Raw genomic sequence first — 13,878 nt, forward strand, 5'->3', positions numbered from 1 at the left:
GGTGGTGATGGTAGGGGGTGGTGGTGGTGGTGGCGGTGATGGTGTTAGGGGTGGTGATGGTGGTGGTGTTGGTAATAGGGCTGGTGGTAGCAGGGTGGTATTGGTGGTGGTGTTGGTGGTGGTAGGGGGTGGTGGTGGCGGTGGTGGTAGTGTTGGTGGTGGTGGTAGTACGGGTGGTGGTAGTGGTAGTGGTGGTTGTGGCGGTGGTGGTAGGGGTGGCGGTGGTGTTGTTGTTGTTGTTGGTGGTGGTGGTAGTACGGGTGGTGGTAGAAGGGGTGGTGGTAGAAGGGGTGGTTGTGGTAGTGTTGGGGGTGATGGTAGGGGTGGTGGTGGTGGTGGTGGTAGTAGGGGTGGTTGTGGTAGTGTTGGGGGTGGTGGTAGTAAGGGTGGTTGGGGTGGTGGTGGTGGTGGCGGTGATGGTGGTAGGGCTGGTGGTGGTGGTGGTAGGGGTGGTGGTGGTGGTGGTGGCGGTGATGGTGGTAGTGGTGGCGGTGATGTTGTTGTTGGTGGTGGTGGTGGTAGTACGGGTGGTGGTAGAAGGGGTGGTGGTAGAAGGGGTGGTGGTGGTGGTGGTAGTAGTAGGGGTGTTGATGGTGGTGGTGGTGGTAGTACGGGTGGTGGTAGAAGGGGTGGTGGTGGTGGTGGTGGTGATGGTGGTGGTGAGACGCGACACGAGCAGCACGCTTCTCCATATACTCATCTCGAACTTGATGAGATAGTCCGATGGATTGAAGATGCTACAAAAGTTCCGCACGGTAGAAAACGACAGTCCGGTGGGGGCGATACTGCAGTAGTACATTCAAACCAGAAGGAACCATTGTCTGCACAGATTGTTGACGACATAATGGGTGCTTGTGAGGCTGGGCAAGGTAAGGTATCAACTGACATGCCTTTCAACATAAGTGGTGGGGATATATATGTGGTAGCTTTAGACTCATTAGCAATGAAAAAAGACGTTCGCGTGGACAAATATATGTGGGTAAATGACGGTCGCAGACGCTTTCCAAAGAAAAACCCAACGATGTTTAAGTCATTTTTCAAAATTAAATTAGTCGAAAACCAACATTCAAAATCTTTTCAAAAGCATATATACGAACGCTTAGAAAATGGAAATTTTGCAATTATACATTACCTTGGAGACCCCACCATATATACACCACTAGCACATGGGAATTCTAAGAGTAAGGAAACGGTGTTTATAAGAACAAATCCTTCTGTTATTGAACATATCAAGTCACGTGCTGATGATGAAACCGTTAGTGCTAATTTTATAGACAAAGAATTGAAATGCAAAGCTGAGAAAGGTACAGATTTTGGTGTAAAAACAGCAAGAAACGTTCGCCAGGTAAAAAATCATTTATACAAAAGTAGAAGTGAAAAACGTTATAGCAACGACGAAATATATAATCTCTGTGAAATTTCAATAGATTTAGAAAATTTTAACAAACAAATTGACGTCTTTCCATCCCTGGTGTGCATATCGGGGTTGGAAGAAATACTGACAGAATTCAATGAATTACTAATGTTCGACTCCGATACACCCCTAAAAATGTTTTATGACACAACTTATAAAATGGGGCACTTGTTTGTTAGTGTTCTGTCATATCAACATATTTTGTTTGAAGGCAATAAAATAGTGCCCGTAGCATTCATGATGCACGAACGGCGAGACGCAAAATTCCATGAAAGGTTTTTCAGTGTTTTAAAGGAACATATTCCAAATTTAAAAAGAACACATTTTCCGCTAATTTGTGATCACGAGGCCGGAATAAAATTAGCAATTCAGAATTCGCTACCCAACATACAAATTATTCACTGCTGGAATCACATACGAACAGACGTAACTACTTGGCTTAAGAAAACTAATGCAAAAAGTGATGATTTCTCCGTGTACACTAAACATGTGCAAGACTTAATGAAATGTGCAACTGAAGACGATTACACTGACCATAAATCTAAAATAGAACAAGAGTGGAGCCAGGAATTTAAGAACTATTTTGACAGACATTTGCATCAAACCATTTTGAATAATTCTGGTCGTTGGGTGTTAGAAAAATTAGGCATATACAATCCCTACTCAGGAATAACCAGTAACCCCGCCGAATCAATTAATAATATGATAAAAGCAATACAACACAGGAAAGAGCTACCGGTAGATTTAATATGTTTAAACTTACTAATGTGTCAAAAATCAGTTTATGCAGACATACAATGTGGTCGAGCAGGATTTGGTAATTTTAAATTAAGAAAAGACTGTGAATACGCCAGATTAGACAGAAGTGAAATTAATGTACCCCACATATCCGGTACACCGGATGATATTTTAAGACAAGCGAAAGAAGCACTAGAGCATTTCCAAAAATCAGGTGAAATTACTGATAAACCGATTGAAACCAATTTAATAACAAGAGAAAATGTCATCGACGGAGAAAAAAATAATTTGGAAATATTTAAAGATAAAAACATTACTTGTATTGACGATAAGGAATTAGGGGAAAGGAAGGGTATTGAAAAGAATATGTCCCAAAAAGCTTTGGCGGAATTTATAATAAATAATGATAAAATAAAATTAATCCCATCCATGAAAACCTTTATTGTTGAGGGAATACATGGCTCCAAACGTTTGGTGACAATCATGCCAAAAGAAACATGTAGTTGTCCGTCAACTGGACTTTGTTATCACCTACTAGCGGTTAAAATGACTCTGAATATTGATGGAATCTGTGATAAACGCACGGTTAAAAATCTCACGCTTCTTCGAAAAAATAGCAAACCGCGTGTTGCCAAAAAAACGGGACAAAAGAAACCGAAAAAAACCGACTTCGAAATTAACCCAGCACCCGATTCAATACTCATGACACCAACTGGAAAATCATGCGACACATCGCTGAAACAAAAGCTCGCCAATTTAATAGCATCAACCCCAAAAACACCAACGCCTAAAAAAAGAAGCCGGAACACCAACAATTCATTCACTTCTTGTAAACAAATAAAGTTTGACAACAATTTAAGTTCAATTGCAGAAGACGTTCTCGAAGAAGAAAACCATTTAAATATAAGCAGCGATGATTCATTTACCAGTGAACAGACGTGTTTTAATCAAATGATCATTGATGACGCGGAAGACGATAATGTAGAAATTGCAAATATATCTACAATAGATTTAGAGCTAGTTAAAAATCCATCCGGGTGGCTGAACGACCCAATAATAAACAAATGTCAGCAAATGCTAAAAGAACAATTCGCGCTTGACAGTGGGATGCAGAACACACTTCTTGCTCCGTACTTTAATCATGATTTAGGTACCTGGGATATAAATAAACGTTTAACGAAACAAAATCCCCCGTCCGCCCAAATACATTACAACGCCAGTAATCACTGGGTATTATCATACCAATCACAGAAAGATCGACATGTTATTGTGGTGGACAGTTTAAAATCTCCAAGAACTCTAAACAGTAGTATTTCAATTCAAATCGCTCAAATCTATGAAAATGGAGAGCGCAGTGTACAAGTACAAATACCCGACGTACAACGTCAACCTAATTACACAGATTGTGGTGTTTTTGCTATTGCCAATCTTACTGAGGTGTTACACAACAATTATGATGTAGATTTTTCAATTATCAGATATGATATACCAAGAATGAGAGCACATTTATTAGAATGTATTACTAAACAACAGTTTACAACATTTCCAAAAATAGAAAAAATGCCAAAAATGCCGTGTAAAGTAGCAAAAAGTTGTTCTATTAAGATTTTTTGCGCTTGTAAGTTGCCTGATATAGTTGGCGATATGGTGGAATGTGACTATAAAAGATGCAAAATGAATAGATGGTTTCACAAAAGATGTGTTGGGTACACAATGACAAACCAAGATGAAAAATGGTTGTGTCCATACTGCACATGGTAATTTGAGATGAACAAGCACTGAGATAAAGGTATGTGATTATGGTACAACAATTATATCTTAATGTTTATAAATATGATATCTATTTAGATATAATGTAATGATATCCTCCAGTACAGTTACTTTTATGGTGTCATTTCCATTATAACAAATTAATCTATCTCGTCCAATAAAATGCAATTTATGCCTTCGACATCCAGCCCCGGAAAAAGGGGGGGGGGATAACTTCCTATATACGGGTATATAGGGATGTGCCGAAAATACGGGGTGAGTTTTTCGACTAAAATTACTGATATGGGTATGGTTTTGAGAATCTAAGTATAGATATGTGTATTGAAATCCGAACTTTGCTTGTATTTAAATGCATATATATTTGAAAGTATTTTAAGTATCAAAATGGGTTTGATAAATTTCATACTGGATTTACAAATAGACAGATAATTCAATAAGTATACTGGACAAATCGTCATTGATTGCATTGGACTCCGAATATACAATGAAAAAAAGTCTAAAGGTATATTTACAATGATATGCACAACCATTTTTGTACTGCCGTCACTTTTTCGAAATTTAATTTAAACCACACCATTATTGATAACGTTTGTTTCGAACGCTAACCATTCTGACCATTTTTTTTTTACAAACCCGCGATCACGTAGAAGCGAGTTATTTTATGCCTATGGAAGTTTTCTAGTATGCATGACAAACACAAGATCCAAAATGCGTTTTGGGCTCGTTCGAATTTTTAACAAATATTTTACTGTTAACTAAAATGCCACGTCCGACTTGTCATTAAAATCCAGAGAGTCAAACGAAATGCACATCCACATTATGCTCTCTTTCAATTTATCTTAATATTTTTTAACCACATACACATGTATGCTCTTTTTTTAATCTTATCGAAGTTTACAATAATGCATGACAAACAAACAATCCTAAATACGTTTTGCATTTGATGATGCTTTGAATAAATAATTAACTGTTAAAAACAAACCACGTTCATATGTCGTCGCTAATTCTATCGAAAATGCGTTTAAACTATGTGTCGTATTCTGAGAAAACTGGGCATAATGCATGTGCGTACAGTGTCGTCCCAGATTAGCCTGTGCAGTTCGCACAGGCTTATGAGGGACGACACTTTCCGCCTTAATGGTATCTTTGCTAAGAAGAGACTTCATTTAAACGAAAAATGTCATAACAGCGAAGAGTGTCGACCCTGTTTAGCCTGTGTGGACTGTATGTTAAATATTTTGAGGTTAAACTAGTTTTTTTCGTCACTGAAATGACCACACACGATATACGTCACAAATCTCCTAATTTAAATGTAAAGCCACAAGGCAATGCAAAATTAATAAAACATTATCTTATGAAAATGAATGAAGATGTTTCGATTAAAGATTTATAAATTTACGGAAAAAGATTTTATGTTAGTCAATTGTGTTTTGCTATGAGCAGGGATGTGCGAATAACTGTAAACTTTTGCTGAGCAAGTCATTCATGCTATTATACAGAATTGCAGTTTACCTACATATTTTTCAAAAGGTCAGATAGCTTAATTGGTAGAGCAACCCAGGCCGGTATCATTAGATGGCTCATGGGTGGGTTCGGGTTCGAATCCCGATCTGAACTTCGTAGGTAAACTTGTGGTTGCAAGGCTGGAAACGGATAGTGTGACAATTTGTTTTCGGCGGGGTTTTGGGCTAACCGTTCAGTTCATCAGTTCGTCTAGTCACATGAAACCGTTTAATATGGCCTGTTTGTTGTTTAATTGCTGATTAACATATTTGACACAAATCGTGCAGTCCCGCTTTAACTCCTTATTTATGTTGGCTATATTGCACTTTACCGGTACGCTGCCATCATGGATTCCGAAATTTGCGCAACTTAACACTAATTATAAGGGCTTGGGTTATAGTGCGTACCGGTAAAGTGCAATTGCCCCGGACTGTTTAGTTGCTCTTATCCGCAGATGGTATTCGAACCATATATACTTCAGATGTGTGCCGACATAAGGTGATTTTATCTATTTTACAAACAGCAGCTTTTGTGCGATTTTAAAACAAAAAAGTTACTTAGTTACAAGGACTGTTATGTTGCTCTTATCTGCAGTTGGTTTTCGATCCATAAATGTTTCTTCCCGATTTGTGCAAAATAAGGGTTTATATGAACTACACGGTCGGCAAATTATCACCATTTTACAAACGGAAGCTTTTGTGGGCTTTTCAAACATTGCCTCGTGTGACCTTTTAAACTGCAAATATATCGTTCTAAATCATAAAACAATTTCAATGAAATGTACATGTAATTCTTTGGAAACGTTTTTCTAAGCAAGTTAATCATGCTATTCAACAGAATTGCAGTTTACCCATATATTTTTCAAAAGGTCAGAATAGCTTAATTGGTAGAGCAACCCAGGCCGGAATCATATCTTATTTAGATGGCTAATGGGTGGTTTCGGGTTCGAATCCCGATCTGACCTTCGTAGGTAAATTGTGGTTGCAAGGATGGCAACGAATAGGATGACAATCTGTTTTGGGCGGGGTTTTTGGGCTAACAGTTCAGTTCATTAGGTCACATGAAACCCTTTAATATGGCCCGTTTGTTGTTGAATTGCTGATTAAAGTAATAATTGAAAGTTCATTTCCTTACTTATTAATAATAGTCTTTACGAACTCCAGGTTCTTCTGCTAGAAGTGCCTTTAATGATTTAATTCAAATATTTTCTGTATATAAGTTGTGAGTTAGTTTCTTCACGGTGCGTATATTGTATATTGTCATCTAGAGTCCGTGGTTTCTTCTATTACAGATTAATTGAGCTCGCTTTGATGCATCGCCTTATTTCATATTATGCTTTCTCACATTTTTTTTTTACATATTTAGAAACAGTGGAAGAAAACCATAACAACGGTACCAAAAATGTATGGTCGGTTAGAAAAAGGATGCTTTTATAGCCCCTTTTAGCTTTTACGTGTTTTCCTCAAGACATTGTTTTGTGTACAAAAACAAAACGGTATTTTTCGGTCAATTTTGACCGCGATTTACAGGTTGGCACTGACCCTGCCATAAAATATTTTAACATGGTTAGAAACTGTGGAGGTTCTTCTTTGCAACGATACCATTATAATTAATATCGAATTAATAATAATGTTTTTATAATTCCCTTTTTCCTTTTCAGGGTTTTCTTTACGGCATTTGCGTGTGTAAAAAACCCCCGTTAAAACAGGCCGACTTTGTCCGCGATTTACAGGCCGACTCTGACCCTGCCATAAACTATTTTATATATTATTAGAAACTGTAGAGGAACTTCTTTACAACGGTACCATTACAATTAATATCGGACGAATAATAATGCATTTATAACCATTTATATCGGTTCCTGGTTTTCTTTACGGCATTTGCGTGTGTAAAAAAACCGTTAAAACAGGCCGACTTTGTCCGCGATTTACAGGCCGACTACGATCCTGCCATAAAATATTTTCATATGGTTAGAATCTGTAGAGGATCTTCTTTACAACGGTACCATTATAATTAATATCGGACGAATAATAATGCATTTATAACCATTTATATCGGTTCCGGGTTTTCTTTACGGCATTTGCGTGTGTAAAAAAACCCGTTAAAACAGGCCGACTTTGTCCGCGATTTACAGGCAGACTACGACCCTGCCATAAAATATTTTGATATGGTTAGAATCTGTAGAGGATCTTCTTTTCAACGGTACCATTATAATTAATATCGGACGGATAATAATGAAGTTATAACCATTTATATCGGTTCCGGGTTTTCTTTACGGCATTTGCGTGTGTAAAAAAACCCGTTAAAACAGGCCGACTTTGTCCGCGATTTACAGGCCGACTACGACCCTGCCATAAAATATTTTGATATGGTAAGAATCTGTAGAGGATCTTCTTTACAACGGTACCATTATAATTAATATCGGACCAATAATAATGAAGTTATAACCATTTATATCGGTTCCGGGTTTTCTTCTCGGCATTTGCGTGTGTAAAAAAAACCGTTAAAACAGGCCGACTTTGTCCGCGATTTACAGGCCGACTACGACCCTGCCATAAAATATTTTGATATGGTTAGAATCTGTAGAGGATCTTCTTTACAACGGTACCATTATAATTAATATCGGACGAATAATAATGAAGTTATAACCATTTATATCGGTTCCGGGTTTTCTTCTCGGCATTTGCGTGTGTAAAAAAAACCGTTAAAACAGGCCGACTTTGTCCGCGATTTGCAGGCCGACTACGACCCTGCCATAAAATATTTTGATATGGTTAGAATCTGTAGAGGATCTTCTTTACAACGGTACCATTATAATTAATATCGGACGAATAATAATGAAGTTATTACCATTTATATCGGTTCCGGGTTTTCTTTTCGGCATTTGCGTGTGTAAAAAAACCCCGTTAAAACAGGCCGACTTTGTCCGCGATTTACAGGCCGACTACGACCCTGCCATAAAATATTTTGATATGGTTAGAATCTGTAGAGGATCTTCTTTACAACGGTACCATTATAATTAATATCGGACGAATAATAATGAAGTTATAACCATTTATATCGGTTCCGGGTTTTCTTCTCGGCATTTGCGTGTGTAAAAAAAAACGTTAAAACAGGCCGACTTTGTCCGCGATTTGCAGGCCGACTACGACCCTGCCATAAAATATTTTGATATGGTTAGAATCTGTAGAGGATCTTCTTTACAACGGTACCATTATAATTAATATCGGACGAATAATAATGAAGTTATTACCATTTATATCGGTTCCGGGTTTTCTTTTCGGCATTTGCGTGTGTAAAAAAAAACGTTAAAACAGGCCGACTTTGTCCGCGATTTACAGGCCGACTACGACCCTGCCATAAAATATTTTGATATGGTTAGAATCTGTAGAGGATCTTCTTTACAACGGTACCATTATAATTAATATCGGACGAATAATAATGAAGTTATAACCATTTATATCGGTTCCGGGTTTTACCATAAAGATTTCCGGATAGTTCCGGGTTTTATACCTGCCCCCTCCGGAGGACCCTTAAATATTAAGGAAAAAACTAACGTAGCGTCCATTTTAACGCGGAATCCTGTTTTCAAGGAGAGAAGTTAGAAAATCATCACAATCGGTGGGTGTATCTTATTTCTTTTGATAAATTTATCGATAGTGCAGTTGATTTAAATAGTAATTGTTTCTACCCGTTTATATTTGTTAGCGAGACAGGAAGTTGCAATGTTTACTTCCGTATGTAAAAAAATAAATAAGGAATTGATCGAGGAAGTTTTCGCACGTTGGTTTCAAGCTGTTATTTTGTTATACAAATGTAAACACTAATTTAAAAGCAGTTGATGTGAAGTGTTTTTGTGTTTATGAAAGAATCATACTTGTTTGTTTGAGTCAGTAACGAGGAAAATCCGGAAATGTTGAATTGGGTTTACGGTCATTTCGTAGCATAGCCGTTTCGTACTCGTAGCTACGCATTTTCAGTTATTTCGTAATCATTAATCGATCATTTTGTAACCAAATCGGTTATTTTTGTAACCAGTAATTAAAACTGATTGTGTTTTCTATTATCAATTCAATTGCCATTTTTAACGTTATGTTACAAAATGACAGACGCCCAATCCCCCCATTGTATTGAATTTGGAGATGAAAAAACAACATTGGCGTTTCGGAATATCCGGTCACCAAGATGATACTGTATGAAATAAAAGTTACAAATCTTGCTGGGCTTAATCTATACTATATCAGGACGAACACTGTTCCAGTATTTGTATGTACTTTGCCTTGCAAGATAATGAAAATCAATCCATAAATGGCAGGATATATTTGATGGTAAGTTACTTTTCTACCATATAGCAATTCATACAGTACATTGTGATATTTTCAACATTTTGGTTATACAGCTTGCAGCAAAATGGCAGTTCGGGAGTATCGTGAGCGAATTGACATTGCACAGTTGACCAATGATGATCTGTACAAGAGATATCGTGTGAACCATGCCACATTGGCATATATAATTGCCCAGCTGGATGCTGCCTTAGCCCCCAATACTGACAGGAGCCACAGCCTTTCTACTGGCTACAAGGTCTTGATCACACTGAGGTACCTGGCTACCGGTGTGATACAGCTCAACACCGGTGATCTGCACTCTGTAGCTCAATCAAGTGTTTCGAGAGCAGTATCTCAAACACTTGATGCACTGAGCTCCCAAAATGTTGTGAGGAGACACATTAGATTCCCAACAACCATTGAGTCATTAAACAGGAATAAACAAGGATTTTTTCATATTGCTAGGTACTTCACTTTATAAGATATTTGTTGTTCCAATTTCTGATAATGAAAATACTTGATTAATCCTATTATATAATAGGAATATCATATAATTGTGTTAAATTGTGCCCTTGCAACAGGTATTTGTTCAATTTATTAACAACTGCATTTTCTGCATGTTGTTTTAATTAGATTCCCAAATGTGATCGGTGTCATAGATGGGACTCATGTACAGATCCAGGCACCATCTATTGATGAACCCATGTACGTGAACAGAATGGGTTACCATTCCATCAACACACAGGTAATGTTTCTTAAAATTGTGAAATATGTCACAAAGTGAATCGTATGTTGTAAACCATTGTGTTTTTAACAGATTGTGTATTCCCCATATGAAAAGACATTGTGCATTGTGATAAAACTCTTTTATTGTTTGACTTTCTTTTTGCACACACTGCCATTTAATTGTATTATTGTTGATTTTAACCCTTTTATTGTTTGACTTTCTTAATGCACACAGTGTCATTTAATTGAAGTATTGTTGATTTTATTAGCAAGGCTGTTTTCCGAGAAAACCCGAGCTATTGTCATAGCCAGCTCGCCGTCCGCCGTCCACCCTAGGCGTCGTGCTAAAACCTTAACATTGGCTCTAAAATCCACCTACAACTTTGAAACTTCATATGTAGATGCACCTTGATGAGTTCTACACACCACACTCATTTTGGGTCACAAGGTCAAAGGTCAAGGTCTCTGTGACCTCTTAAAAAACAAAAAAAACGTTTTTTTGCACCCAAGCGTGGCACCCGTTTTGCGGTGCTCTTGTCTACATTATAGCTGCTTGTGTCAAGTGCGATACTTATAAGTCATTAACAACCTAATTAACACCCATCTAAAATGGATGGATGTTATTTGGCAGTGTCCGTCCAAAAATTTTAAGAGCTGTTTCACAGTAATTGAAGTTTGGATTTTCATGAGTTTTGTCCCCTTAATTGATTTTGTCCCTCCAAAACTCTGTCTCATTCACCTCATATAAATTCTATGAATTTGCTTGTTTCAGATTGTGTTTGATCATAATGACATGATAATGGACGTTGTCGCCAGATGGCCAGGAAGTACCCACGATAGCAGGATCCTTAGAGGAAGTGGGCTGTGGCAAGTTTTCGATAGAAACCTGCTTCCACAGAATGACCACTTTCTTCTGGGCGATAGTGGGTATCCCTGCAAACGCTGGCTGTTGACGCCTTATGTGAGACCAGCTAATAACGCTCAGGAAGCGTAAAACAGGTCAGTGTAAAAAGATAAATGGAACAGATCATATTTTATTTTGACTTAAACATGCAGCTCAACGCCATAAGCATGTTTAAATAATGTTTTTAACATACCAATTTTTAAGCCCCCCTTCGAAGAAGAGGGGGTATATTGCTTTTTACATGTCAGTCTGTCGGTCGGTCTGTCGGTCGGTCCGTCCACCAGGTGGTTTCCGGATGATAACTCAAGAACGCTTGGGCCTAGGATCATGAAACTTATAGGTACATTGATCATGACTCGCAGATGACCCCTATTGATTTTGAGGTCACTAGGTCAAAAGTCAAGGTCACGGTGACCCAAAATAGTAAAATGGTTTCCGGATGATAACTCAAGAACGCTTAGGCCTAGGATCATGAAACTTGATAGGTAGATTGATCATGACTCGCAGATGACCCCTATTGATTTTCAGGTCACTAGGTCTAAGGTAAAGGTCATGGTGACCCGAAATAGTGAAATGGTGTCCGGATGATAACTCAAGAACGCTTATGGCTAGGATCATGAAACTTCATAGGTACATTGATCAAGACTGGCAGATGACCCCTATTGATTTTCAGGTCACTAGGTCTAAGGTAAAGGTCACGGTGACCCGAAGTAGTGTCCGGATGATAACTCAAGAACGCTTATGGCTAGGATCATGAAACTTCATAGGTACATTGATCAAGACTGGCAGATGACCCCTATTGATTTTCAGGTCACTAGGTCAAAGGTCAAGGTCACAGTGACAAAACATATATACACAATGGCTGTCACTACAACGGAGAGCCCATATGGGGGGCATGCATGATTTACAAACAGCCCTTTTTTAAATCTGGTATTTATAATGGAATCATAAAGCGATAACATAAAAAATGTTATTTTAACTTTTTTTAAACACAGGGCACACAAGTTGACAAGGAGCAAGGTTGAACGGGGCATAGGACAGCTGAAACGCAGATGGGGAATTCTGCATGGAGAAGTTAGACTTGCTCCAGAAAAAACGTGCAAGTATATATATTTTTTTCAGACACCATTATGAAATTTTATAAAAGTGTCGGTAACTTGGATGTAATAAATGTAAAATCTCATCATTTAATCAAATATTGAGTTATGCATTGTTTTCAAAAAAGATATACATTAAAATTAATGTACATTTTAATTAATACAAATTAAAATGATTGTTTGTTGCAAAGAATGCCTTTAAATAGGATTTTATCTGTTAACATTATAAATAACAAGAAATATGTTTGTCAGAAACGCTATGTCCACTTGTACACCGCTTTGACTTAGTATTTTTGATCTTTGACCTTGAAGGATGACCTTGACCTTTCACCATTCAAAATGTGCAGCTCCATGAGATATACATGCATGCCAAATATGAAGTTGCTATCTTCAATATAGGAAAAGTTATGGCAAAATGTTAAAGTTGACACAAACAGACAGACCAACAGACCAACCAACAGACACGGCAAAAACAATATGTCCCCCACTACAGTGGTGGGGGGACATAAAAATACATTTTTACTATGAAACCATGATATATTGCAAGAAAATCAACATTGTATCAATAAAAATATCTTTTTACTGTGAAAGTGGTATATATTGCAAAACAACAAACAATGTGTATTGACAGGGTGATCATTGCATGTGCAGTTTTGCACAACATCTGCAAGCTGCATGGTGTGCCAGATGTTGATGATCTGCCGGAAGATCCTGTGCGCAATGACGGGATTCATGTTGGTCCAGAAGATGGACTTCGCTTCCGTGATATTATATGCGAACAGTATTTTAGATTGTAAATTACGGGGGATAGACAAAACAAGTCTTAAAAATGTGTGTTCATTTACATCTAATAAAGACAAAACAAGTCTTAAAAATGTGTGTTCATTTACATCTGATAAAGACAAAACAAATCTTAAAAATGTGTGTTCATTTACATCTGATAAAGACAAAACAAGTCTTAAAAATGTGTGTTCATTTACATATGATAAAGACAAAACAAGTCTTAAAAATGTGTGTTCATTTACATCTGATAAAGACAAAACAAGTCTGAAAAATGTGTGTTCATTTACATCTGATAAAGACAAAACAAGTCTTAAAAATGTGTGTTCATTTACATCTGATAAACACAAAACAAGTCTTAAAAATGTGTGTTCATTTACATCTGATAAAGACAAAACAAGTATATAAAATGTGTGCTGAATGAGACATAGCTGATTAATATAGGATTGGTGGCTGGGGAACATAGCTGATATTATAGGTTTCAGGGCAAGGGAACATAGCTGATGTTATAGGTTTTGGAGCCAGAAAACATAGCTGATAATATCAGTTTGGGGGTCGGAGGCCATCGCTGATGTTATTGGTTTGGGGGCCGGGGGACATAGCTGATATGATATAAAAACT

The 13,878-nt window shown here is 37.6% G+C and overlaps 1 protein-coding gene across 1 annotated transcript; it reads left to right on the forward strand.

Moving 5' to 3' along the window:
• The first annotated feature begins 8,953 nt into the window (after positions 1-8,953).
• Positions 8,954-13,876, forward strand: LOC127856462 (putative nuclease HARBI1). The gene is made up of 6 exons (XM_052392673.1): positions 8,954-9,046; positions 9,825-10,215; positions 10,384-10,495; positions 11,249-11,475; positions 12,376-12,483; positions 13,109-13,876. The coding sequence occupies exons 2-4, from the start codon at positions 9,836-9,838 to the stop codon at positions 11,468-11,470; spliced, it is 714 nt and encodes a 237-aa protein (XP_052248633.1). The 5' UTR covers positions 8,954-9,046; positions 9,825-9,835; the 3' UTR covers positions 11,471-11,475; positions 12,376-12,483; positions 13,109-13,876.
• The last annotated feature ends 2 nt before the right edge of the window (positions 13,877-13,878 follow it).

Source organism: Dreissena polymorpha, chromosome 13 (assembly GCF_020536995.1).
Source record: "Dreissena polymorpha isolate Duluth1 chromosome 13, UMN_Dpol_1.0, whole genome shotgun sequence".
Classification (NCBI taxonomy): Eukaryota; Metazoa; Mollusca; class Bivalvia; order Myida; family Dreissenidae; genus Dreissena; species Dreissena polymorpha.

Coding starts and splice junctions, on each gene's coding strand:
- LOC127856462 (XM_052392673.1), top strand. CDS start 9,836: ATGGCAGTTCGGGAGTATCGTGAGCGAATTGACATTGCACAGTTGACC. Junction 10,216..10,383: donor GGATTTTTTCATATTGCTAG/GTACTTCACTTT, acceptor TGTTTTAATTAG/ATTCCCAAATGTGATCGGTG. Junction 10,496..11,248: donor ACCATTCCATCAACACACAG/GTAATGTTTCTT, acceptor TGCTTGTTTCAG/ATTGTGTTTGATCATAATGA.